This window comes from Capricornis sumatraensis, chromosome 14 (genome assembly GCF_032405125.1).
Source record: "Capricornis sumatraensis isolate serow.1 chromosome 14, serow.2, whole genome shotgun sequence".
In the NCBI taxonomy this organism is placed as follows: domain Eukaryota; kingdom Metazoa; phylum Chordata; class Mammalia; order Artiodactyla; family Bovidae; genus Capricornis; species Capricornis sumatraensis.
In genome coordinates this window covers 49,533,159-49,559,004 of record NC_091082.1, presented here as the reverse complement: position 1 = coordinate 49,559,004, position 25,846 = coordinate 49,533,159, and the positions used below count along the sequence as shown (strand labels likewise).

General features: G+C 47.1%; 1 protein-coding gene across 1 annotated transcript in view; it reads left to right on the top strand.

The window, feature by feature from the left end:
* The first annotated feature begins 1,331 nt into the window (after positions 1–1,331).
* DISP3 (dispatched RND transporter family member 3) overlaps positions 1,332–25,846 on the top strand; it is a 35,573-nt gene continuing 11,058 nt past the window's right edge. Inside the window, exons 1-10 of the mRNA XM_068986567.1 lie at positions 1,332–2,430; positions 3,362–3,581; positions 16,232–16,368; positions 17,556–17,690; positions 18,098–18,258; positions 19,447–19,586; positions 21,230–21,375; positions 21,612–21,773; positions 22,645–22,806; positions 24,979–25,092. Of these exons, the coding sequence (XP_068842668.1) occupies positions 1,332–2,430; positions 3,362–3,581; positions 16,232–16,368; positions 17,556–17,690; positions 18,098–18,258; positions 19,447–19,586; positions 21,230–21,375; positions 21,612–21,773; positions 22,645–22,806; positions 24,979–25,092 (2,476 nt within the window). The remainder of the gene's footprint in view (positions 2,431–3,361; positions 3,582–16,231; positions 16,369–17,555; positions 17,691–18,097; positions 18,259–19,446; positions 19,587–21,229; positions 21,376–21,611; positions 21,774–22,644; positions 22,807–24,978; positions 25,093–25,846) is intronic.

Genomic DNA, 25,846 nt, shown 5'->3' with positions numbered 1-25,846 from the left:
ATTTGCATCTGTCTCCAATCCCTGCCCCCTAACTCCACTCTCCTGTCTCCTGTTTATATTTTTCTCTGTCTCTCATCTCTCCCATGTCCTGTCTGTCTTTCTCTTTGTTTCCCTCCTTCCCCTCGCCCTCTCTTCTTCACTTTCTTTGGGATGATGGCAGCCTGTTCTCTTCCCGGACAGACCATCTAATTGAAATGGAGCATTCTAGAGAATGTTAATAGGAAAAGCAGCATTAATTAGCCAATGCTGGCATAATTAGCTTCCTCCTCTCACTGCCTGGCATCTAACTAGATAATGAGTCTCTTTCCGTCCAAACAGAGGGCAAGCAGGACAAGGGGGCAGGCCATGCCTGAGGACACCGGGGGGCCTCCTGCCTTTGGGCCACCCTGCTGGAGTCCTCAGACTGCCCTCTCCTGCCAGGCCCTCCTGCTGCTTATGCCCACATCTTGGGGAGACAGATGCCCGGCCTCTGTCTGTGCCCAAAGTTTTGACGTCCCTGGAGTTGCATATTAAGTGGTCTGAGCCCGACAAACAGTGGCTGCAGCTGCAGCATCCCAAAGAGGGGTGGGGAGCTATTGAGAGTTCTTAAGGACTATGACAGGCATCTAGCGCTGTCAGAGCCACGTGGACAATGGCTGAGCACATTACAGTCCCCAGAGAGGAGCAAAGAAATGTATTCATGTGATATATAATAACAAACCACACAGACTGCAGGGTGCTTCCTCCCTAGACCTTCCCCACAATCGTGTGAAGCAGGAATGGCCACCTGTGCTTAAAAGACAAAGACTCTGAGGCTCACTCCCTTGCCAGTGTTCACACTACCAGGACCCAAACAAGGGTCCAGTTCCAGAGAGCGTGTTCTTTCCCTTCTACCCTGATACTTTTGGACTGCTTTATAGTTGCTCATTAAATAAAAGTGATTGCGACGAAGTCACACCTCACATTGGCTTTGAGTTCTAAAATCAGAGAATGCAGCAAAAATTGGGAAATCTTACATAATCAAAATTCCCCTCGAATATCCCTTCCTTGTGGAGGAATATCTTTTCTGTTTGCAACTGGGTGCTGATTCTCCTTTTTCAGTGGCCTTGAAAGCCCTGATCTAGTTGGGAACTGTGATGGGCAAATAACAGGATTTTTTCTTTCTGTTTTGTACATATGTGGTTGAATTCAGTTAAGTGCAGTTAAGTGCCTGTTTGATGCGATTCCATTGTAGTATCTGTCTTGGTTATGAGTGGGCAAGGCTAACACTCAGGGTGGTCCACTGCAGCTATGGCAGCACCATCCTCTCCTTCTCTGTATAGCCTGCTCACCCTCTCCCTCTCCTGTAGGCTATGGACTCAGAGGATGACCCCTTGCTGCAAGATGTGTGGCTAGAGGAGGAGCAGGAAGAGGAGGAGGAAACAATGGGTGAGGCCTTTAGGAGGGGCCAGAAGAAGCCGGGGCCCCACGCTGGCGCAGGGAGGCAGTGTTGCTGGCGGCGCTGGACCTTGCCGTCCCGGCCCCCGGCCTCGGGCTTTTGGAGTACCCTGGGCTGGGCCTTCACCAATCCATGCTGTGCAGGGCTGGTGCTTTTTCTGGGCTGCAGCATCCCCATGGCCTTGTCAGCCTTCATGTTCCTCTACTACCCGCCACTGGACATTGACATCTCCTACAATGCCTTTGAGATCCGCAACCATGAGGCCTCCCAGCGTTTTGACGCCCTCGCGCTGGCGCTCAAATCCCAGTTTGGGTCCTGGGGGCGCAACCGGCGCGACCTGGCGGACTTCACTTCTGAGACACTTCAGCGCCTCATCACAGAGCAGTTGCAGCAGCTACATCTACGGAACCGCTCGCGGCCGGCCGCCCGCGCCCCACACACGGTGGTCGCTGTAGCCACGGAGAACGGCTTGTTGTGGGACACTGCCACCGCCCAGAAGCCAACAGCCAATCGAAGTGGGCGTCTACGGCGAGAGGCTCCACCTCTGGAGAGGCCAGCAGCCAACCAAAGTGAAGCCACGATAAACCTGGGGCCTGACAAGAGTGGGCGGCGTCCACCCAGTGCCCCGCCTCCCACAGCAGCCACGGCCAATCAGACCCGAGCCCGTCGCGGCGCCTCGCGCTGGGACTACTCACGCTCCTATGTGAGCGCCAACACCCAAACGCATGCGCACTGGCGCATCGAGCTTATCTTCCTGGCACGTGGCGACGCCGAGCGCAACATTTTCACGAGTGAGCGGCTGGTCACAATCCACGAGATTGAGCGCAAGATCATGGACCACCCGGGCTTCCGGGAGTTCTGCTGGAAGCCCCATGAAGTGCTCAAGGACCTGCCTCTCGGCTCCTACTCCTACTGCTCCCCGCCCAGCTCGCTCATGACCTACTTCTTCCCCACTGAGAGGGGTGGCAAGATTTACTATGATGGCATGGGCCAGGACCTGGCCGACATCCGGGGTGAGCAGCCCTGGGTGTGCTGGGGTGGGGCCTGTAGGGACCTGTTTTGAAGGACCCTGGAGGCGGGGCTTGTAAGGAGTGGAGACTGAGAATAGGTGGGGCTTGGGGTGAAGGGGCGTGGTTAATAAGGTGGGGGCGGGGCTTGGAGTTTAAAGAAGGCTTGACTCTGCAGTACTCAGCAGGTTGATAAGAGGATGGAGTTGGAACTGGCTGTGAAGTGGAGTCAGGCTGGAGCTGAGTGCTGGGCAGACCTGCAGGCCATTTATTGAAGAAGGGCAGGGAGGGTTGGATGTGAGATGGGATCTGAGGGAGGCAAGGAAGGAGGTGCATACCTAGACTGATGAAGATTGGGAGAGTTAGAGTGCCCAGAGTTAGATAAAGCTTGGGCTGGGACTTGGGCATGACGTTGGTTAGAGGGGAGCTGGCATGTGGTTACAGAGCACTGGGCATTTGGAAAGAGGCTGAGGTTGCAGGAAGATCAAGGTGGATTAGTTTGAGGTACATTAGGAGTGAGACTTGAGAAAGGATGGGGAGGGGACAGAGACTGGCTGTGGGGGCAGAGCTTCGGTATGTCTTTTAAGGGGGTCATGTCAGGGTTCTAAGTAGATGAAGGTGGGACTGGGATGGGAAGGAGTTATAGGACTACAGAGACTGAGCCTTGGTATTAGGTGAAGTTCAAGCTGAAATGAAGGTGTAAACTTAGTGGGAGCCGCCTGAGCAGATCTTGGGGGCTGCTCTTTTTGGGCAGCAGTGATTTCTCTAAACCATCCCTCTGTCCTGTTAGAGACAGTTGTAGGCAGCCCAAGCTGGGACGGTTTTCCATTTCCTTAAAAAGGGGTGAAATGTTGAGGAGGGATGGATGACCCTGATGGAAGGTTTGTGGGAGCTGACTTACTGAGCTTCTTGGACCTCTTGACCCCTGCCCCTGCAGGCTCCCTAGAGCTGGCCATGACTCACCCAGAGTTCTACTGGTACGTGGACGAGGGCCTCTCCGCAGAAAACCTCAAGAGCTCCCTCCTACGCAGCGAGATCCTCTTTGGAGCACCCCTGCCCAACTACTACTCAGTGGACGATCGCTGGGAGGAGCAGCGGGCAAAATTTCAGAGCTTTGTGGTCACCTATGTGGCCATGCTGGCCAAACAGTCGACTAGGTAGGCAGTCCAGCTGCATCTGATGTGTGCCTGTCCTTGTTTGTACCAGGAAAGGGCTGTATTAAGGTAGGGAATTGGTTTCCAGGTGGTTCTTTCTCATACATCCCAGATCCCCTTCTGCAACCTTTTCCCTGGAAGTCTTTCTTTTCAAATCAGAGGCAGAGCCAGATACATCCTCAGCATCACTCTGACAGATGAAAGTATCCTTTTCCTGATCAGTGCTAATGGTTAGTGAACATGACAGCTCTGGAGAACTTCTGCCCTGGAGGTCTTGGGTATTGATTTTCTCCTGCAATGGTGCTAGAAGGCTTTCTAGAAAGAGTATTAACCAGGGAGTAAGGAGTTCCTCTCTGCCTTTACTATCCAAGGAGATAGTGGGCAAGTCACTTCACTTCTCTGGGCCTCTGTTACTGCTAAAATGGGAATGATGAGTCCTACAGTCATTAGAAGGAGAGTTAAGAGGTGTGACAGAGCTTTTGGGCAGTAGGTGCTCTGATTGTCCTCCAGTACTTGGGACATGTGTCTGAGAAACAACTGGGTCCCTCACCACCAGGTAAAATCATTCGATAGTTCATCTGTCAGTCCTGCGGGGCAATAACTCCAATGCCTTTCAGTCTCTTGCCCTGACAAGTCAACCCCTGGCACAGGAGGAATCATTCTGTCTGAAATACCCTCATTCCTTTATTGAACAGCTACTGTAATAATCAAAGCTAACATTCATTGTGCTTGCCCTGTGCCACATACTGTCCTAAGCCATTTATACACACCCATCTAACTTAATTCTTACACCATCCTGATGAGGGAGGAGCTGTTATGATTTTCTCCATCCTACAGAGGAGGCAACTGAGGCACAACACAATTTAGTAAACTGTCAAAAATTTTGAGGCTCATAAGTGGTGGAATAGGATTACAATCCAGGGTTTCTAATGCAGTGCCCTAGCGCTGTGTATTTTTACAGCAGGTGCTGTACTGAGTCTTCTTGCAGCTGTGCTTCATTGCCAGGCAAACTGCTATTCATCTACTAAGATCCAATCTGGCTATTATTTACTTGAGATTGCATTAAATTATCACCCTACCCATTTCCACAGACCCTTTGCTTCTCCATAAGACAGGCAGGAAAGAGCAAACACAGGCTTTGTAGTAAGATATATCTGGAGTCAGATCTCAGTTACTCCACCTAATTGTGGGAGTTTCAATGAGCTATTTCACCTCTCTGAGCCTCAATTTCGTCATAGTGCTTGTCACTCTGTATTTTACTCTTTTTAATTCCTTGTCATTCAAAGTGCAAGTCGAATCAGCATTAACATCACCTGGAGACTTGTCAAAAATGTAGACTATCAAGGCTTTTCCCAGACCTATAGAGTTTGCAGGTGACTTATTTGGATATATAATTCTGAAAACTTCTGGTTTAGTTATTTCTCAGTAGAGTGTGAGTTTGTTGAGGACTGGGATTGTTCCTGCTTCCTCTTCCTTAGGCGTAGCCTCTAGCACAGTACCTCTTTGAGGAATGAATGGGTGGCTGGATGGATGGAGGTACCTTAGGGAAAGGTCCTTGGCTGGGTTGGGAATCTGGGAAGGGCTGGTTGTAGAAGGAGCTTCAAGATTTTAGATACCAACAGTTAACTTCTGCTTAATACATTCAGCTGCTGAGACAAAACCGCTGTCCTGGGTTAAAAAAACAATTCTCTTTCCCTTACTATCCCCCTAGAGCTTCATAGGAATGGTGATAACCAGGGCCTCTGTAGTCTTGACGTTAATGCCTTCTTTTAGATCAATAAAATCTTTTTTTTTTAATCAGTCTATTACTTGTTACCTGAGAAATGACAACATACATCTTGACTTATTACAAAGAATACTACAAATTATCAATTTTACTGCTTCCCTGATAGTACCAGAATCTTAGAACGCATTCTTTGCATTTATACCCCTTCAGTCTTTTGCCTTGTTACATGCATTTTAATTCTATATACATTTTAAACCTCATAAGACATTACATTTTTATTTTACTCAGTCAGAATCCATATTTACTCACATATTTATGTTTTCTGTTGCTCTTCATTACTTTCTACAATTTCATGTTTCCCTCTGGGATCATTTTTCTTGTATTTGAAGGATTCTCTTTAGTATTTTTTTTTTTAGTGCAGGTTTGCTAGTGATAAATTCTCTGTTTGTCTAGAAGGCATCTTTATTTTACTTTCATTTTTGAAATATATTTCTTCTGGTATAGAATTTGCAGTTATTTTCTTTAATATTTTAAGAGATACCAATCCATTGCGTTTTGACTTTCATCATTTGGTGGTGGGGGAGTGGGTGGGAGTCAGCTGTAAATCTTTTTGTTGCCCCTTTGAACAATTGTCTTATTTTTCCCCTGGCTACTTTTAAGATTTTGCTTTGTGTTTGCTTTCAACATTCTTACGATTGTATTTTGATATGGTGTTCTGCTTGAGGTGCACAGACCTTGAATCTGCTTGTTTATAATTCTTCACTTTTAGGAATTTCTGGGCTATTATGACTTCAAATATTGCTTCTACCTCATTCTCTGTCCTATCTCCTTTAAGGATTCTAACTACATAAATGTTAGATATTTTCTAAGTCTCATGTGTTTTATTTATGACTATGATAATAAAAGATGGGAGCTGGAAAGATAAGCTGAAGAGTCTGGGTAATCAGCATGCTGCTTTCTTCATTTTAAAATTTTAATTTAAAATTTTTAATATAATTTTAAAAGTTATACTTTATGTACAGTTATTACAAAATATTGGCTATATTCCCCATGCTGTACAGTACATTCCTATAGCTTATCTTATATGAGTACCATATGTTCTCAGTGCTCTTTTCCAAGTTTTTCTTTGCTTTGCATGTTTTGGTTTAGATACTCCAATTCACTGATCCTGTCTTCCATTGTATCTAATTTGATGTTTAATGTCTCTTGAGATTTCAAGGTTAATGTTTTTCTGTTGCGGGTTTCCAATAATTCTTTATTATAGATCTAAATCCTTGGTGAAATTTTTCACCATTTAATTTATTTGGTGCATATTCTCCTCTGTGGTCTGAAGCATATTAAGTTAGATTATTATGGATGAAAGTAAGAGTAGCTCAGTCATGTCCAGCTCTTTGCAACCCCATGGGCTATACAGTCCATGGAATTCTCCAGGCCAGAATACTGGAGTATTCCCTCCTCCAGGGGATCTTCCCAACCCAGGGATTAAACCCAGGTCTCCCACATTGCAGGCGAATTCTTCACCAGCTTAGGTTATTATGGATATCTTTTGGTTTTTTCCCTGTGGTCTGTTCTTTCACTTGATTTTTGGTCATGTGGTCTTGCCTGTGGGTATGCCTGGTAATTTTTACTGAGTAATGAGTATTGTATGTAAAAACATAGAGGTTCAGATGATGTTACTTCTTCCAGAGAAAGTTTACCTTTCCCTCCACTAGGCAGATGGAGTTGTGGCTGATCACCTTAAACAAACAGCAGTTACACAGAGTTGAGGCTGGTTTGTAGTCCTGAAAAGTCACAGCCTACCTCTAGTTTGCCCTTGGTTCTCTAGGATTTTCAGCTGAGAGCCTAGTGTATTCTGCAGAGCCCGTTTCCCCTGACATGTTCCAAACCCTAAGCTTTGTCTCTCAAAAGAGCTAAAAATATCTCTTCTCTGGTTTTTCTGAGGCTTCCTGCTTAAGTTTGTAGCCTCATACTCCAGACTGCCCCAGTATTTGGCAGAAGTGCTGTGGAAGAAACTGGTTTTATGCTTTGCTGGTCTGCAAGTCTCTACCCACAGCTCTGCTAGTTTTTCTGACTCCCTGCCTAGATTTTCAGCCTCCTGCCTGTGTTCAGAATCAGCAGATACCTCCAGGGTAAACACAGCTGTAGAAGGGAAGCTTATCTTTTGTAGGTTCTTCCCTTTCTAGAGTCTCGGCTCTCTAGTTTCATTGCTTCAGGAAATCTCTAATGTCATCAAATAGATGATTTCTCAGTTTTATTTGATTTCTTAGTAGTTCTAAGCAGGAATATTGGTCTTGCATGAGCTATTCCTTTCTACTCAAGAGCAGAAGTTTGGGCCTATGTCTTTTTATAGCTGGAAACTAAAAGAGGACCTAGAACCTAGAAAGTGTTCTATAAATGCTGTACAAATGAATGAATGAATGAACAATTGACCAAACTTTCAGTTTTCTATTCTAATGAAAGCTCAATTAACCCTTTGTTGAATTTAATTCAAAAAAGTAGTCAATCCAAAGATCTTTTCTACATTTTTTTTAAGTGTCCTGCTTGACTTTTTAAAACAGCTTTGAGTTGCTATTCACTAGCTGCATATATTTAAAGTTTACAATTTGATTAGTTTTGACCCATGTATACACTATGAAACCTTTATCAAATCAAGTTAATGAATGGATCCATCACCCTCAGAAGTTTTCTCATGTTCCTTTGACAGTCTCGCCTTCCTTCCCATTCCACCTCAGGACCACTTTCTCTTTTCTATCACTATATATTGGTTTTCATTTTCTGATTTTGTATATATGGCATCATATAAAATGCACAGTTTTGACTGATCTCATTCACTCAGCCTAATCGTTTTGAATTGTATCCATGTTGTTGCATGTATTGACAGTTTATTTTTTTTAAGTGCTGAGTAGTATCATTGTGTGGAGATGCCGCCTTTTGTTCATCCACTCACTTGTTTATGGATATTTGGGTTATTTCCAGGTTTGACTATTGTAGATAGAGATGCTACAAAGCCTTTGTGTGAACAAATGCCTTCATTTGCCTCAGATAAATATCTGGGAGTGGTATGACTAGATCATATGATAGGTGTATATTTAACTTTTTAAAAAAAAAACATGAATGTGTATTTTTTAAGATTTTTTTTAATGTGGATAATTTGTTTAAAATGTTTATTGAATTTGTTACAATACTCCTTCTGTTTTATGCTTTGGTTTTTTGGCCGCAAGGTCTGTGAGATTTGAGCTCCCCCACCAGGGCTTGAATCTACATCCCCTGCTGCTGCTGCTGCTGCTAAGTCGCTTCAGTCGTGTCTGACTCTGTGCGACCCCATAGATGGCAGCCCACCAGGCTCCCCTGTCCCTGGGATTCTCCAGGCAAGAACAATGGAGTGGGTTGCCATTTCCTTCTCCAGTGCATGAAAGTGAAAAGTGAAAGTGAAGTCGTCAGTCGTGCACTGGAAGGCAAAGTCTTAACCACTGAACTTCAGGGAAGTCCCCATGTGAGTTTAACTTTTTAAGAAACTGTCAGATTGTTTTCCAAATTAATTGTACCATTTTACATTCTCACCCAGTGTATAAGAATTCCAGTTCCTCCACAAACTGTCTAACACTTGGTATGGTCAGTTTGAAAGTGAAAGTGTTAGTCACTCAGTCCTGTCCAACTCTTTGTGACCCCTTGGACCATAGCCCACCAGACTCCTCCCCAGGGGCTCTTCCTGACCCAGGGATTCAACCTTGGTCTCCTGCACTACAGGCATCTTCTTTACCATCTGAGCCACCAGGGAAGTCCATGGTCAGTTTAAAAAGTCTAAATTAGCCATTCTGTGTAGTGATATCTCATTGTGATTATAACTTGGATTTCCGTACTTCCTAGTGATGTCCACATGCTTATTTGACATCCCTTTGTCTTTGTTGGTGAACTATTTAGATCTTTTGACTATTTTAATACTGGCTTTACATTTAGTTCTGTGATATTCCATTTTTAGTTCATCTTTGTATATGGTGTAAGACATATACCACATATACTTTATATATAGTATAAGTTGATGATATTTATTATTTTATATGGATATCCAATTGTTCCAGCATCATTTGTTTAAAAGATCATTCTTTCTTCACTGAATTGACTTAGAATCTTCGACAAAAGTCTTTTGTCCATATATATGTGGGTCTATTTCTAGACTCTGTTCTATTCCATCAACCAGGTTTTAAAATTTTATTTGCACATTGGTCATTGGTATTACACTATCTTGATTATGGTAGCTTTATGCCATGTCTTGTCCAAGTGTTGGTCTTCCAACTTTTTGTTCTTTTTCAAAGTTATTTTAGTTATTCTGGGGCCTTTACATTTCCCTGTGAATTTTATTTTATGTTATTTATTTATTATTTCTTAATGGTTGGTTCTCTTTTTGGGGGGTGGGGCAGGCCATGTGGCGTGCAGGAGCTTAACTCCCCGACCAGGTTGGAACCCGTGCCCCCTGCAATGGAAGTACAGAAAACCTAACCGCTGGACTCCCAGGGAATCCCCTTCCAATGAATTTTAGAAGCAGCTTATCCATTTCTCCAAATAAAAGTCCACTGGGATACTGATTATGTTTATGTCAAATACTTGGATCAATTTGAGGAGAAATGACATCTTAACAGTATTGAGTCTTATGACCAATTAACCTGGTGAATCTGATATCTTTTGTCAGATTTGTCCCTATTTCACATTCCTATTCTATTGTAAATGATGTTTTTTAAAATTTCCTTGTTAGTTGAAAGTATACCAGTTGTTAGTTGCTTGTATTGGATTAACCAAAAAGTTCTTTGGGGTTTTTCCATACCATGTATGGATGTGAGAGTTGGACCATAAAGAAAGCTGAGTGCTGAAGAATTATGCTTTTGAATTGTGACGCTAGAGAAGACTCTTGAGAGTCCCTTGGACTGCAAGGAGATCAAATCAATAAATCTTAAAAAAAAAAAAATCAACCCTGTATATTCATTGGAAGGACTGATGCTGAAACTGAAGCTTCAATATTTTGGCCACTTGATGCAAAGAACCGACTCATTGGAAAAGACCCTGATACTGGAAGGATTGAGGGCAGGAGGAGAAGAGGGTGGGAGAGGATGAGATGGTTAGATAGCATCACCAACTCAATGGACATATATTTGAATAAACTCTGGGAGATAGTGAAGGACAGGGAAGCCTGGTGTGCTGCAGTCCATGGGTTCACAAAAAGTCAAACAAGACTTTGTGACTGAACAACAACAATACCATGGAAAGTCCAAATGAAGGTTTTGGCCAACTCAACATATAGAAATATAATTGACTTTGGGTCCTGCAACCTTGATAAGCTCCCTTATAAGTTCTAGAAATTTTTCATAGGTTCTATTTCATTTTCTACATTATCAATCATGTCTTTTGCTAATAAAGACAGTTTTACTTCTTCCTTTCCAATTTGGATTTCTTTTACTTCTTTCTCTTGCCTGAATGCACTGGCTAGAACCTCCAATACAATGTTGAAAGAAAGTGATGAGAATGGACAACCTTTCATTATCCCTGACTGAAGTCTGTAGGTGTTTTTGTAGATGTCTCTTATCAGGTTATGGAGAAGGCAATGGCACCCAACTCCAGTACTCTTGCCTGGAAAATCCCGTGGATGGAGGAGCCTGGTAGGCTGCAGTCCATGGGGTCGCTAAGAGCCAGACACGACTGAGCGACTTCACTTTCACGTTTCACTTTTATGCATTGGAGAAGGAAATGGCAGCCCACTCCAGTGTTCTTGCCTGGAGAATCCCAGGCACGGGGGAGCCTGGTGGGCTGCTGTCTATGGGGTTGCACAGAGTCAAACACGACTGAAGTGACTTATCAGGTTAAGGAAGTTCCCTTCTATTCCTAATTTGCTGATAAGTTATTTTTTTTAATTGGTAATGAATATTGGATTTTTCTCAAATATTTTTCTGCACCTAGAGAGAGAACGTACATATTTCATATTTAGTTTAATATGATGAATTATATTAACTGAGTTTTAAAGTTTAAACCATCCTTGCATTCTTGGGGCAGAGCCCCCTTGGGATTATCCTTTTTGTATAGTGTTAGATTCTATTTGTATTCTTTTTTCATTAGCATGTTAATGATGGATACTGGGCTGTAGTTTTCTTGTAGTATCTTTGTTTGATTTTGATATCAAAATGTCTTCCAGAATGAGGTGGGAAATATTCTCTTCAGTTTTCTGGAAGGTTTGTATGGGACTGGTATTATTCTTCCTTAAATGTTTGGTAGAATTTATCAGTGAAACTGTCTGAATCTGGAGTTTTCTTTATGGGAAGGTTTTAATTATAAATTAAAAATTTTTTTTATTTAAAAAATGTTTTGGGCCATGCCATGTAGCATGCAGGGTATTAGTTCCCAACCAGGGATCAAACCTGTGCCCCCTGCAATGAAAGTACAGAATCTTAACCACTGGATTGCCAGGAAAGTCCCTATAAACTCAATTTTAAAATATACATATAGAGCTTCCCTAGTGGCTCAGACGGTAAAGAATCTGCCCACAATATGGGAGACCCGGATTTGATGCTGGGGTCAGGAAGATCCCCTGGAGAAGGGAATGGCTACCCACCCCAGTATTCTTGCCTAGAGAATTCCATGGACAGAGGGGCCTTGCGGGCTGCAGTCCATGGGGTTGCAAAGAGTCAGACACAACTGAGCAACTAACACTTTTGTAGGGCTATTAAAATTATTTCTATATTCTTACACAAGCTTTGGTAGTATATTTCATGAAATTTGTCCATTTCATTTAAATGGTAAAAATTTGTTGGTGCAAGGTAATTCATAATAAATATTCCCTTATTATCTTTGAATATTTACTAAAACTAGTTGTGTGACCTCCTTCATGTATGTCTTATCTCCTTTTTTCATGATCAATCTGGCTAGAAATTTATCAATCTATTGGTCCTCTCAAAGAGCTAGATTTTGGTTTCTTTGATATTTATTGTCTTTCTGTTCGTTTGTTTATATACTTATACTCTGATCTACATTATTTCCCTTCTTCCACTTACATTACATATAATTTTCTCTTGTTTAGCTTTCTTGCAGCAGAAGCTGAGGTCATTGATTTGAAAACTGTATTCTTTTCTAATACAGGTGTTTATTGCTATAAAATTCCCCTTCAGCATCATTTTAGCACATCTCACACATTTTGACATGTGCTTTCATTTTCACTCAATTCAAAATACTCTGAATTTTCCCTTTTGGTCTCTTCTTTGATCCTTATTTAAAAGTGTGTTAGTCTCCAAATGTTTAGGAATTTCCCAGATAGTGTTTTAATTTAATTCCATTGTGGTCATAGAACATACTTTTTATGACTTAAGTTATTCTAAATTTTCTGAGTCTTATTTTATGGTCTAGAGTGTGGTTTGTCTTGATGAATGTTCCCTATGCACTTAAATGTATTCTGCTGTTGTTGGGTGGAGTGTTCTATAAATGTCAATTAAGTCAGGTTGGTTGATTGTGTTGTTCAAGTCTTCTGTATCCATACTGATCTTCTGTCTAATTGTTCTAGCAGTTATTGAGAAAGGGATTTTGAAATGGCCAACTATAATTGCAGGTTTGTCTATTTCTTTCTTCATTTCTGTCAGTTTTTGCTTCATGTATTTTAAAACTCTGTTATCAGGTCCAAAGCAATTAGTATTGTTGCATTCTTTTAACAAACTGGGCCCTTTATAATTTTTAAATGACTTTATTTATAGTAATATTCTTTGCTCTGAAATTTATTTCATTTATTATTAATTTAACCACTCCAGCTTTCTTTTGATTCATGTCAGCGTACTTTTTTCTGTACTTTTAATTTTAACCTATTTGTGTCAACATTGAACATGAGTTTTTTGTAGGCAGCTAGGTCTTGATTTTTTAATCTAATCTGACTGCCTCTGCCTTTTATTTGGGATATTTAGACCTTTTACAAGAGGCAATGATCAAGACCATCCCCAAGAAAAAGAAATGCAAAAAGGCAAAATGGTTGTCTGAGGAGGCCTTCAAATAGCTGAGAATAGAAGAGAAGCTAAAGGCAAAGGAGAAAAGGAAAGATATACCCATTTGAATGCAGAGTTCCAAAGAATAGTAAGGAAAGATTAAAAAAAAGCCTTCCTCCATGATCAATGCAAAGAAATAGAGGAAAATAATAGAATGGGAAAGACTAGAGATTTCTTCAAGAAAATTGCTTTTTCCAGTGGTCATGTATGAATGTGAGAGTTGGACTATGAAGAAAGCTTAGCCCCAAAGAATTGATGCTTTTGAACTGTGATGCTGTTGAACTGTGCTTTTAGATAAGACTCTTGAGAGTCTCTTGGACTGCAAGGAGATCCAACCAGTCCACCCTAAAAGAAATCAGTTCTGAATACTCATTGGAAGGACTGATGTTGAAGCTGAGACTCTAATACTTTGGCCACCTGATGTGAAGAACTGACTCATTGGAAAAGACCTTAATGCTGGGAAAGATTGAAGGCAGGAGGAGAAGGGGATGACAGAGGATGAGATGATTGGATGGCATCACCAACTCTGTAGACATTAGTTTGAGTAAGCTCTGGGAGTTGCTGATGGGCAGGGAAGCCTGGCATACTGCAGTCCATTGAGTCGTAAAGTGTTGGACATGACTGAGGGACTGAACTAAACTGAGACCTTTTACAGTTAGTATGTTGTTAACATGGTTAGACTTAAGACAATTTTATTTTATTCTCTTTGCCCCATATATTCTTAGTTCCTTTTTCCTCTCTTCTGCCTTCTTTTGGACTGAGAATTTTTTATTATTCCATTTTATTTCCTTTGGTTTTTTTTAGCTATAAATATTTAATTTAGTGGTTGCTTCAGGGTTTAAAGTATACATCCTTAAGTTATCAGTGTACCTTCAAATGATGTTAAACCACTTCATGTATCAGTTCAGTTCAGTTCAGTTCAGTCGCTCAGTCGTGTCCGACTCTTTGCAACTGCATGAATCGCAGCACGCCAGGCTTCCCTGTCCATCACCAACTCCTGGAGTTTACTCAAACTCGTGTCCATCAAGTCAGTGATGCCATCCAGCCATCTCATCCTTTTCAAATGAGTCAGCTCTTCACATGAGGGGGCCAAAGTATTGGAGTTTCAGCTTTAGCATCAGTCCTTCCAATGAGCACCCAGGACTAATCTCCTTTATAATGGACTGATTGGATCTCCTTGCAGTCCAACTTCATGTACAGTGTATAAAGTGAAGTCACTCAGTTGTGTCCGACTCTTTGCGACCCCGTGGACTGTAGCCTACCAGGCTTCTCTGTCCATGGGATTCTCCAGGCAAGAATACTGGAGTGGGTTACCATTTCCTTCTCCAGGGGATCTTCCCAACCCAGGGATTGAAGCTGGGTATAGTGTATACTATATATGAATAGTATACCACCATTTCCTTTCTCCTGACCTTTATACTGTTGTTGTCATATATTTTATTTTCATATATGGTATAAACCCCACACTACATCACTGTTATTTCTGTTTAAATGGTCAGCCATAATTTTAAAAGATTTATGTAATAAGAAATTGTGATACACTTGTTCCTGTTGTTACCGTCTCTAGTCCTTTTTATTCCTTGTGTAGAAGATGTATATTTCCAGTTGTGATAATTTGCCTTCTCCCTGAAGGGTTTCCTTTACTATCTCTTGTAGTGAAGGTGTACTGACGGTGATTTCTTTGGGGTTTTGTGTCCTGAAAAAAAAATCTTTATTTTGCCTTTGTTTTTGAAATATATATTTCAAATTATAGAGTTCTGGGTTGACTTTTTTCCTCTGTAGGTAAAGGATCTTGCTCTGTTGTCTTCTCGCTTGCATAGTTTCTGAAGAGAAATCTCCCGTCATTCTTACTTTCGTCCCTCTGTGCATAACGCGTCTTTTTTCCTCAGTCTGCTTTCAAGATTTTATCTTGGTCACTTATTTTGAGCAATTTGATTACGATGTGCATTGTTGTTCTATTCACGATTTTCTGTGCTTGGGGTCTGCTGCTCAAGCTTTTGGACTCAAGGGGTTTATCATTTTCATCAAGTTTGGAAAGCTTTCAGGCTCTTTTAAGATGTCTGTTGACCCACATATTGCTTGCTCATTCACTCATTTGTGTCTCTCTGCGACCCCATGGGCTGTAGCCAGCCAGGCTTCTCTGTCCATGGAATTTTCCAGGCAAGAATACTGGAGTGGGTTGCCATTTTGTACTCCAGGGGATCTTCCTGACCCAGTGATCGAACCCATGACTTTTGTGTCTCCTGCATTGGCAGGCAGGCTCTTTACCATTGCACCATATATTAGGGTGCACCAAAGCCTGGAAACTTTCTCAAGCCAGTACGTCAGAGTGACCATAAAGCCCATTTTATTTCTTATCTCTTAGAGATCACCATTCTTTGTTGTCAAGTCCAGAATCTTGTTTCACATATTTTCTCTCTCTCCTTTTTTTATTGTTAGTTTCAGAGGAGAGGAAATGTAGATTTCATCTTGTTACTTCATCTTGACCAGGAACAGATCTCACCCCTCTTGGTATTTTAAAAACCAACTTCACCAACTTGGTTAAGTTTTTCTAATAGCTTCTGTTAAATGGGCACTGAATAGCACTGTAAGACTTGAGTATCTGGAAGCTGATTTGAATTTAGAATTTTGCTGTGAACAGTTGAGAATTGAGGATAATTGAGAATGACATAGAATTCAGCTGTAATTGACTATTATCTGTGTGGAGTAGCAGTCTCAACCTCACTGCTAATTCACTCCCACCGGAGGCATGCTGGTTTCACTTGTCTAGAGTATGACCTGGACATCAGGGTTCTTGAAAGCCCCCAGGTGATCATAAAGTACAACCCAGGTAAAGAGCCACTGAGGAGGTGTATGGTTCGTGGTCCTCCTCCATCTCTGATCCACTCTGTCTTTCCTCCCTCTGTGTCCTCCCTTCCCAGCAAAGTCCAGGTCCTATATGGGGGTACAGACCTCTTTGATTATGAGGTTCGCAGAACCTTCAACAACGACATGCTCCTGGCCTTCATCAGCAGCAGCTGCATCGCTGCCCTCGTCTACATTCTCACCTCCTGCTCAGGTACGGTTCTCCAATGGCCCCGCATGGAGCCAGCCCCTTCTTTCCTCCCCTGGAAATGGGCTTGAATCCGCTGTATCAGAGCTGGCGGTGGGACAGCTGCTCAGACATCACCTTCTAACCCTGGGCAGGGAGACTGAGGCACAGAGGCAGATCGAGCTGTGCCCCAGGGCCCGCTCCCCCAGGACCTCCCACAGTTGAACCTTTTGTTCTTTGACGGTCTTTTTCTTGTTAAGTTTTGTGGAGTCTGGAGTATTGGACACTTTATGGATTATTCCTTAGCCTGTTTATTATTATTATTTAGTGTTTATTTATTTGGCTGTAACGGGTCTTACTTGTGAACTGTGGGATCCTCATTATGTCGTGCAGGATCTTTCGTTGCAGTATAAATTGTTTGTTGCAGCCCATGGGTTTCTCTATAGTTGTGGCGCCCAGGCTCTCTAGTTGATGGTGCATGAGCTCCAGAGTGCATGGGCTCAATAGTTGCCATGCACTGACTTAGTTGCCCTGTAGCATGTGAGATCTTAGTTCCCCAACCAGGGATCAAACCTGCGTCCCCTGCACTGGAAGGTAGCTTCCCAAGCACTGGACCACTGCCAGGGAAGTCCCATCCTTAGTCTGTTTTAAAGTCCCTGCTGCCATTAGACTCCCAGTTCACTTTTCCACTGTCCTCTCCTCGTGCACCCTAGCTGCTTCTTTCTGCGTATACAGGAGGTACTCTTCATTGGCCAAGTGAATGAGAGATTGGTCATACCTTCAAAAATGGAAAAGACATTCACTCATCCATGTAACAAATATTAACTGGGCACCAGCTACGTGCCAGATGCTCTCAGGTGCCAGAGTTCTAGTAGTGATCATCACTGATGTACTTCTTAACCTCCATGGAACCTCTAATTTACTGGGTGACAGATGCTAAAAATATGATTCCCTACTAGCATGTGAAGTAAGCTCTGCAAAGATGAGGGCCCATGAACAACCTGACTTACTCAACAAGGGCTTCATCTGCTACTCAGGCCTACTGCCCAGCACCTTCTCTGGGCATAGAGAACTATACTGGGCTCGGATGGGGCGGTGAAGGTGCTCCTGGGGATGGGGGTGTATGAGGCAGGACCCAGCCGAGGCCACAGACTGAAAGGCTGTGTTCTGTTGGGTCCCCCCACTCCATCCCCGGTGCTCCTTGCCCTGCCCAGTGTTCCTGTCCTTCTTTGGGATTGCCAGCATCGGCCTCAGTTGCCTGGTGGCGCTCTTCCTGTACCACGTGGTCTTCGGTATCCAGTACTTGGGCATCCTCAATGGGGTGGCTGCCTTTGTGATAGTGGGCATCGGTGAGTTGATTCTGTTGCCATGGTAATGGGCCTTCCACTTGGGAATTTGACCCCCAAAGGGCCTTTTACAGGATGCAAAGTCTGGCTTCCATGGGGGCTCTATAAAGTCCTCTCTCAGACCTCAGAGCCTTGGACTTGGGGTGGAGGGTGGGTAAAGTGTGAGTGGTGAGTGATTCTTGGCATATGGTGGGTAGAACCCCCCAGAGGTGGAAGGAGTGGGTGGATATGCTGGGTGAAGGTTAAGCATGGTGGGAAAGGTGAGGGGTGGTGATGATTTGGAGGAAGCGATCTAGTTCTGGTGAGGGAGGGGGCCATGCAGCATGAGGGTGGGGCTTGGGTTCATGGCCTAGGTTGGATCTGACCTGGAGACAGCAGAGTAACCCCGCTGGCCTGGACCCCTCCCGTAGGCGTGGACGACGTCTTTGTGTTCATCAACACCTACCGCCAGGCCACCCACCTGGAAGACCCTCAACTGCGGATGATCCACACCATCCAGACGGCGGGCAAGGCCACCTTCTTCACCTCGCTGACCACGGCCGCCGCCTATGCGGCTAACGTCTTCTCCCAGGTGGGAGCCGGCCCTCCAGCCCGGCCTGGCGTCCCTTGCCCCCCACCCCCGCCCATGCATACCTGGACCCTGGTCTCCGCTCTTCCCACCCACCCCTCCTCTTGGGGCCACGCAGCTTCCGCCTCAAGGTACTTGCCACGTCCCTAGAGTCCATGTTTTGTTACTAATCACCATCACCAGAACTTAACAAATGGGAGAATTCTAGTAATACAAATTGTGTTTCTTATTGATGCTCATTACTGATAATCCACTCTCGGCCCTGAAGGGCGTTTAGCAGTTGTTTCCAAAGGTCCCCCAGCTGATGCGTGGTAAGCCTGCCCATGACTCCCGACCCCGGTGCAGGGCCCTCTCCACTCGCCAGCTGCATACTGCTTTGTTATCCCTCGCATGCACTTCCCTCTCGCGGGCCCCGCACTCCTTCCTGTCTGAGCTGGACTCGGGAGAAGGATCCTAGGCCAGGTCCTGGGTGCCAACAGAGCCTGAAAGGCAGTGAACCTGTCTGAGTCTGAAAGGTCTTATGACCTGGGCTGAGAATCCTGTCCAGAAACCACTAGATGCTCTGGGATTCTCCAGACTTGACTAGAGAACCACGCCAGAAAACAAGCTGAGCTGGATTTCCATCCCTCCTCTGCCATTTTCTGGCTGTGTGACCTTAGGCAGCTTGTTTAACTTCTGTGAGCCTCACTCTCTTCACGTGTGGATCATCAGAGAATGGAATGAGCTGCTTGTGAAAGTGTTCCACAGACAGTGAAGGAAGGCCTGTCTGCTTGTTGGCTGCAGCTTCCTTCTGACGGCCACACCCTGCGCAGGTGCCCGTGACACTCCTGGGGCACACCCTGTGACAGCTTCCTCTCTCTTCCCCTCTGCTAACGTGTGCCCTGCTCTGACAGTGTGTGTCTTCCTCTGTCCTTCCTGTAATGAGTTACGGTGCACTTGCTCTGTGCCCAGCACTGTTCCGGGCAGAGGGCTGCAGTGTCGACCAGAGGCTGGACGCTTCCTCTCTGCCACACCCCTGGCTCCAGCCCGGCCCTCTGACATCCTCCTAGGCCAGTGCCTTCATTCCAGCAGTCTCGGCCTTTGCATCCTGCCGCAGTCTGGGGGTGGTCAGGGCCCAGTGCTGCAGAGTCCCTGGGCTCCTTGGGCTCCAGGCCTGACCCCCTCCCATCGCCCCCACCTTTCCATTGCCAGATCCCAGCTGTCCACGACTTCGGCCTGTTCATGTCTCTGATCGTGTCCTGCTGCTGGCTGGCAGTGCTCTTCACCATGCCCGCAGCCCTGGGCATCTGGAGCCTTTACATGGCACCGCTGGAGAGTGCCTGCCAGACCAGGTGAGCCAGGCGGGTGAGGGAGGCACAGGGGCTGTGTCGTGCTCTCACGGAGTGGCCATAGCAGACCCTTGGGGGGCCATTCAGCACACCATCCTCTCTCCCAAAAGCCTTGTGATTCACTACTGAGCACCTTCTGTATGCCCTGTCCTATGCTAGCACTTCTGTGCACTCCTGTCTAATAGTTACATTTGATCACCTACTGTGTACCAGGAAGTGGGCAGAGTGCTTTTGTACAAGATCTTACTGCCATCCCCGGGGACCCTAGGAGCTGGGTCCTCTTATTTTGCCTGTTTTGTAAAATGTCTGTAGACAAGGAGGCAAAGGCTTGGAGAAGCTGGGCAACTTTCTCAAAGTTATCCATTTAATAGGCAGCAGAGTGGAAATTTAGACCCCCATAATCTGACTCTGGATCCCATGCTCTTAGCCACCACGTTAAATGTCTTCTGGGTTCTCTTCTTGAGAGAGGAACCATATTTAGACCCAGTGTGCCAGGTGCAAAGTTGATTGGATCAGTACAGAGATGCTGCAGCTGAAGGAAGAGGGCTTGGGGTCTTTGGGGTCTTGTGGGCCAAGCCTGCAGGGTTAAGGCAGGGGGCACATTGGTCAAATGGAATCCAGCCTGAGTGGCTGTCTGGGTTGGGAGTACTAGGGAATGATAGAGGGTCTGGCCTTGGTGCAGGGCATGCAAATGCAGGACTGTCAGGGGTCTATGACAGTGTCCACTTGACCATGGTGAAATGAGGGACAGAAGGAGATGAGAGGCCAGCAGGGAACTCAGATTAAGGCCTGGGAAGGACTCCTTAGCTCTCCCACGCATACCTTTGCTTCAGGGTCTCCACGTATGGTGGTTCAGGTTGAGCACTGCACAAGAGCCCTCTAGCTGAGGCACAGTCGTCTGCACTGTGGCCATTCAGGTTTGACTGTTTCTATGACAGTTTTGTGACATAGAAGCAAAGTGGCTTGAGTAAAAGGCTCCTTTTCTCTAATTTCAACGAGACACCAACTAACCCCATCCTGCCCCTTCCTCCAGTCTGGGGTGCGGGATGCAGCCTCAGCCTCCTTGCCTGGGAACTGTGGGCCTTTGGACATGTAGTTTAACCTCTCTGCACCTCAGTTTCCTGTTCTGTAAAATGGGTACTACAGCCCTGTGGGGATTCATGAGAGAAGCCACGAGGAGCTCTGGCTCAGTCTCTGGCCCTGAGCACTCCTGGCACATTCGCCGTGGGCACTGCTCTTGCCCCCAGTCTCCAGGGTGGGCCTTGGTCCCCCACATTCACTCCAGCTAAGGCCTCAGCTGCACACTCAACCCAGCCCCGCTTCCCCGTCCCCCTGATCTCAAGGCCCCAGGCGCTCAACAGCACAGGTGTGAGCCCTCTGCTGCAGTCACCTCGATGCTTGGGCAGCTGTGTGCCATCATCTGCTGTCCCCAGAATGGCTACTCTCACCATTCGTCTCCCCAGAGGAACTGTGGTGCCCGAGGGCCCTGGGGGAGATGACACTGGTGAGAATTCAGGCGCAGGCTCCTGGAAGCCTGGGAGGCATGTCCTGTGGGTTGTCAGCAGCAGCGTAATGCCTGGCTCACATGTAGCCCAGACATGTAGCCCGGACTCCCAGGACTCACCCTTCCCCCACTCTCTCCGCAGCTGCAACCAGAAGTGCGGCCGCAGGAGTTCCCTGCACTTCCCTGGGGACGTGTTCACGGCTCCTGAGCAGGCTGGGAGCGGGCCCGCACAGGGCCCCATGCCCTACCTGGACGATGACATCCCCCTGCTGAGTGTGGAGGAGCCAGGTGAGAGGGGGTGCAGGCCTGCTGCTGAATCTGTGGGACCCAGGCACCACCTCTGCCAGGGGAAGTACCTTGACGAGCTGGTGTGAGGACCATCTGGTCCTGAGGTGGGGGTGGGACGAGATACCTAGGAGGATCCCCGTCAAGCATCTGAGCTTCCCTGGAGGGGGTGTGGACCAGGGGGACTTTGACCCACTTCTGGGCCAGCCCTCTGACCGGCCGCTGCTCTGCCCTGGCAGTGTCGCTGGAGCTGGGAGATGTGTCCCTGGTGTCTGTGCCCCCCGAGGGCTTGCAGCCGGCCCCCGACGGGGGCAGCCGGGGGCAGCTCATTGCCCAGCTGCAGGAGCTGCTGCACCACTGGGTCCTGTGGTCAGCCGTCAAGAGCCGTTGGGTGATTGTGGGTAAGTGGGGTCTCCACTCTCCTTCCCCCATCTCGCAGTATCTCCCAGCGCCTGAGATGTGGAGAACAGACTCCCCAGCCTGTTTTCTCAAAGAACATGCAGGTCTTGGGAGCCCGCCCCTTGTCCCACAGATGAACTGGAGGTCAGAGATCCGGGCTCAGGTTGGTCACTCTCTCGGAGCCTCACCCCCTCCCTGCAGAGAATAAAGCCAGTCTCACGATAGCTGTTGCTTATGGAACACCTCCTATGTCCTGGTCATCATGTTGGACAGCAGAGCAGAGTGCTTGCTTGGGCTCTGGCATTGGACCAGCTCAGCTAATTGGGATCCTGACTCTGCCACGTTCTAGCAGTGTCACCTGGACTGGGGCAGTTAGTCTGCGCCTCAGTTTCCTATCCTATGACTGAGGAGAAGAGGAGTATCTAGTAAGGCTGTTGCGAGGAAACCACAGTATGTGTAAAGGATTAGCCCAGTGTGAGGCGTGCAGTAGTGCTCCATGAAAGTTAAGTGTGTTATTATTATTGTTGTGGAGGTTTAGGTCTATGTAAGGCCAAGTGGATGTACCGGCTCTTTATAGACTGTTTAGGGCTCTAAGCTGATGGCTGCTTCTTGTCCAGGAATGTGAGCTGGAACCTGGAGTCCGACCCCTGGTGACATGCATGACAACCGGCCCCTACCTTCAAGGGAGTGATCGCTGGCAGCCTCACCCACAGGCTGGCATGCTGGGCCTCTGCCCACTCCCTGGGGATACCTGCCCTCCTCCTCCCCTTAGAGGAAGCAGCTCTTTCCTGGGGCTCTGGAGGCCCTGGCTGCGCATGTGTCCCCCCACCTCTGGGCCCTGGCCCTGCCTAGTGCAGTGTCCTTTCCTCGCAGGGCTCTTTGTCTCCATCCTCGTCCTGTCCCTGGTGTTCGCCAGCCGGCTCCGCCCCGCCAGCCGGGCCCCGCTGCTCTTCCGGCCCGATACCAACATCCAGGTGCTGCTGGACCTCAAGTACAACCTGAGTGCTGAGGGCATCTCCTGCATCACCTGTTCAGGTAAGGTTTCCTGCCGGGGTGTCCTCTTTGGAGTCCAGATCCCCAAGACTAGAGATGCGAGGCTCCCCATCACCGTGTGAACTTAGGAAATCAACTCCACCTCTAAAAAGTGTTAGTCACTCAGTCAAGTCCGACTCTTTGCAACCCCATGAACTGTAGCCCCACCAGTCTCCTCTGTCCATGGGATTCTCCAGGCAAGAATACTGAAGTGGGTAGCCATTCCCTTCTCCAGGGGATCTTCCCGACCCAGGGATCAAACCCAAGTCTTCCACACTCTAGGAAGATTCTTTATCATCTGAGCCACCAGGGAGTCTCAGTGTTTCCACATTTCATTAAATGAATACTTCCTGGGTACCAGCTGTGCTGGTGCTGGGGAGGCCACAGTGGGCAGGACAGGCTTCCCAAGCACAGGAATTCACTCCACTGATGCGGAGGCCATGTAATAGTAGATCTGAGGTCTTGTGGATGAAAAGCAGGGTGCTTGGGGAGCTCAGCATTATGGAGATCTTCCTGGAGGAGGGACTATCTAAGCCAAGACTCGTGGAATGGGAAGGACTTAGCCTGGCTGGGAGGGGAGAGGAGGGAAGTGGTCTAGGCAGAGGGGAGCACCAGAGGTGGGAAAGACTAGGACCAGGTTTGAGGGAGGTAGTTGCATGAGCCAAAGCTAGCCAGATGGGCCTGGCGGGCTACAGTGCAGAGTCTGGATTACACTGTCATTGTCACTGGAAGTTAGTGGAAGGCTTTATGCAGAGAAGGACCAGGTGCTGTCTGGTTGGAGGGCTGCGTGAAGCATGGCTGGGAGTCCAGGCTGGGAGTCCAGGTAGGAGGCTGGTGTAGTCATCTTGACAAGAGACTGTAGGGGCTGGAGCCAGCGTGGTTGATGGTGCAGTGAAGTCAAGAGGTTTTTAGGAGGTGATGGAGCATGTGCCAGGGATGAGCGAAGAGGTGAGATAAAGATGTCTGCTTGTCTGAGAGTTAGTCTGATGAGGTCCAGGGTGGGGCAAGGGAAGTTGACTCAAGGTCATACCGCTTTGCCGGGTGGTTAGAAACCAAATGAGAAGACGCTTGGGTGAGTGCTCCCAGCTCCTAGGGGAAGACCCGCTGACCGCTGTAATTGCCTTCATGTAATTAGGGCGGTGTTCAGATTAACCTGGCCTTCCCCTTGGTGACTGCACAAGCCGAATGCATGATAATCGGCAGCGGCTCAGGGAGGTGCCTGAGGATCCCCTCTTGAATTGGAGGCTACCTGGCCATATCCCCTCCTCCACTCCCACCTGCCTGGGCATTGAATTCCATTCCATTCTCACTGCCCCTGCAAGGCCTTCTGCCATCCCTTGGGGCCTGGAGGCAAAAAGCCATGTCTGCTCCCATTTCACAGATGGACAGACCCTGGAAACATCTGAAGAAGGGCCAAGACCACAGCCAGAGTTCAGCCCCTGGCCCCTTGTATCTCTCAGCCTCTGAGCTGCCTCTTAAAGGGGCCCTTCATGTTGTAGCAAAAAGAGCTTCGGCTGTAGGGGCAGACAGGACCTGTCCTGCTGGCCTCCGCCTCTCACTTCCCTATAGGTCATGTAACCTCCTCGAACCTCTGCTTGCTTCTCTGTCAAATGGGGTTAATAATAACCTCCTAGAATTACTGTGAGGATTGCATTTTTGAAGGTGTAAAATGTAGCTCATTAATAAAACAAAACCAACAAAAAATTCATCTACAATGCTTGGGGCAAAACAAGCAGTCTCCCCTCATCTCTGCTGTTCCTAATTATTCCTATTTATGGAGCATTCAGCACAAGCCTGACATGTTGCTAAGCCCATGAGATGCAGCATCCCCTTTGGTCCCTCAACTACCCTCCAGAGGTTACCCTTGGGGGTGTCATCCCGTCTGACAGGGGAAAAGTGAGGCAAGATGAGGGTGAGTAGGGAAAGCTTCTGAATGTCTTTCTCTGGGTAAGGCTGGTAGGTACCTTTCTTTTGCCTTAAGATTCTTATGCATTTGGCATTTCTTCAGTTCCCCCCACGTTTGTTTTAGAAAAAGCCTTTTCTCCAGATACCCTGACACCACCCCCTTTTCTGAGAGCTCCAGGGCCCGTGTCCTGGGATTTTTCACTGTCCCAACCTTGGCCGAGCCCAGCCGGGGAGGCCCTCCAGGAGTCCCTGACACGACGCTGGGGGTAGGTCTGTTCCAGGAGAAGCCCCACAGCCTGCAGAACAACATCCGGACGTCCTTGGAGAAGAAGAAGCGGGGTTCTGGGGTGTCCTGGGCCAGCCGGCCTGAGGCCACGCTCCAGGGTCAGTGGGGAATGTGGACTGTCTGGGTGGGGGTGTCGGGATGTCCTGGTACAAGGGTGTGGGGGTCTTGTGGAGAGAACAGATAAAATCCCTTCTTTGATTCTCCTTCAAGAACAACAGGGATGGGTTGGGGGTGGGGGTGGGGGTGGGAGAGTGAACTTGAGGCCCTCGCCCAGCGTCCTACCAGCTCTCCTCGGCCAGAACAAGGCGATCCCCTCCTGCCACACCCCAGCCTGGCCTGTGCTGCCCCATGAACCCGCCTTGTGTGCCAGATCCATCCTGATTTCAGGGAGGGGGGCCTCCTGAACACTGGAGCCTAGCTTATCTCTTCTGGCATATCCCTGTCAGAGGGGATATGCTAGGATACATGTGGGAATTAACCCCCGGCAGTTAACCCCCAGAATTAACCCCTGGAGCAGCTCCATAAGTCCTTGTCACCCCACAACCATCATCACCCGCTCTGTGCCCACCGTCATCATCACCAATGAGGCCCCACCTTTCACAGTGTGCTCCCGTCATTGGCATCACTGCCACTTCCCTAGCCCATGCTGGCACATTGTTACCATGGCTTCCACCCACACTGTCACTTCCTCCACGCCTGCCACCTCCCATCCAGTGTCCACCACCACCTCCCCTCCATCTCTGCCACCTCCCATCCAGTGTCCACCACCACCTCCCCTCCATCTCTGCCACCTCCCATCCAGTGTCCATCACCACCTCCCCTCCATCTCTGCCACCTCCCTTCCATCTATGC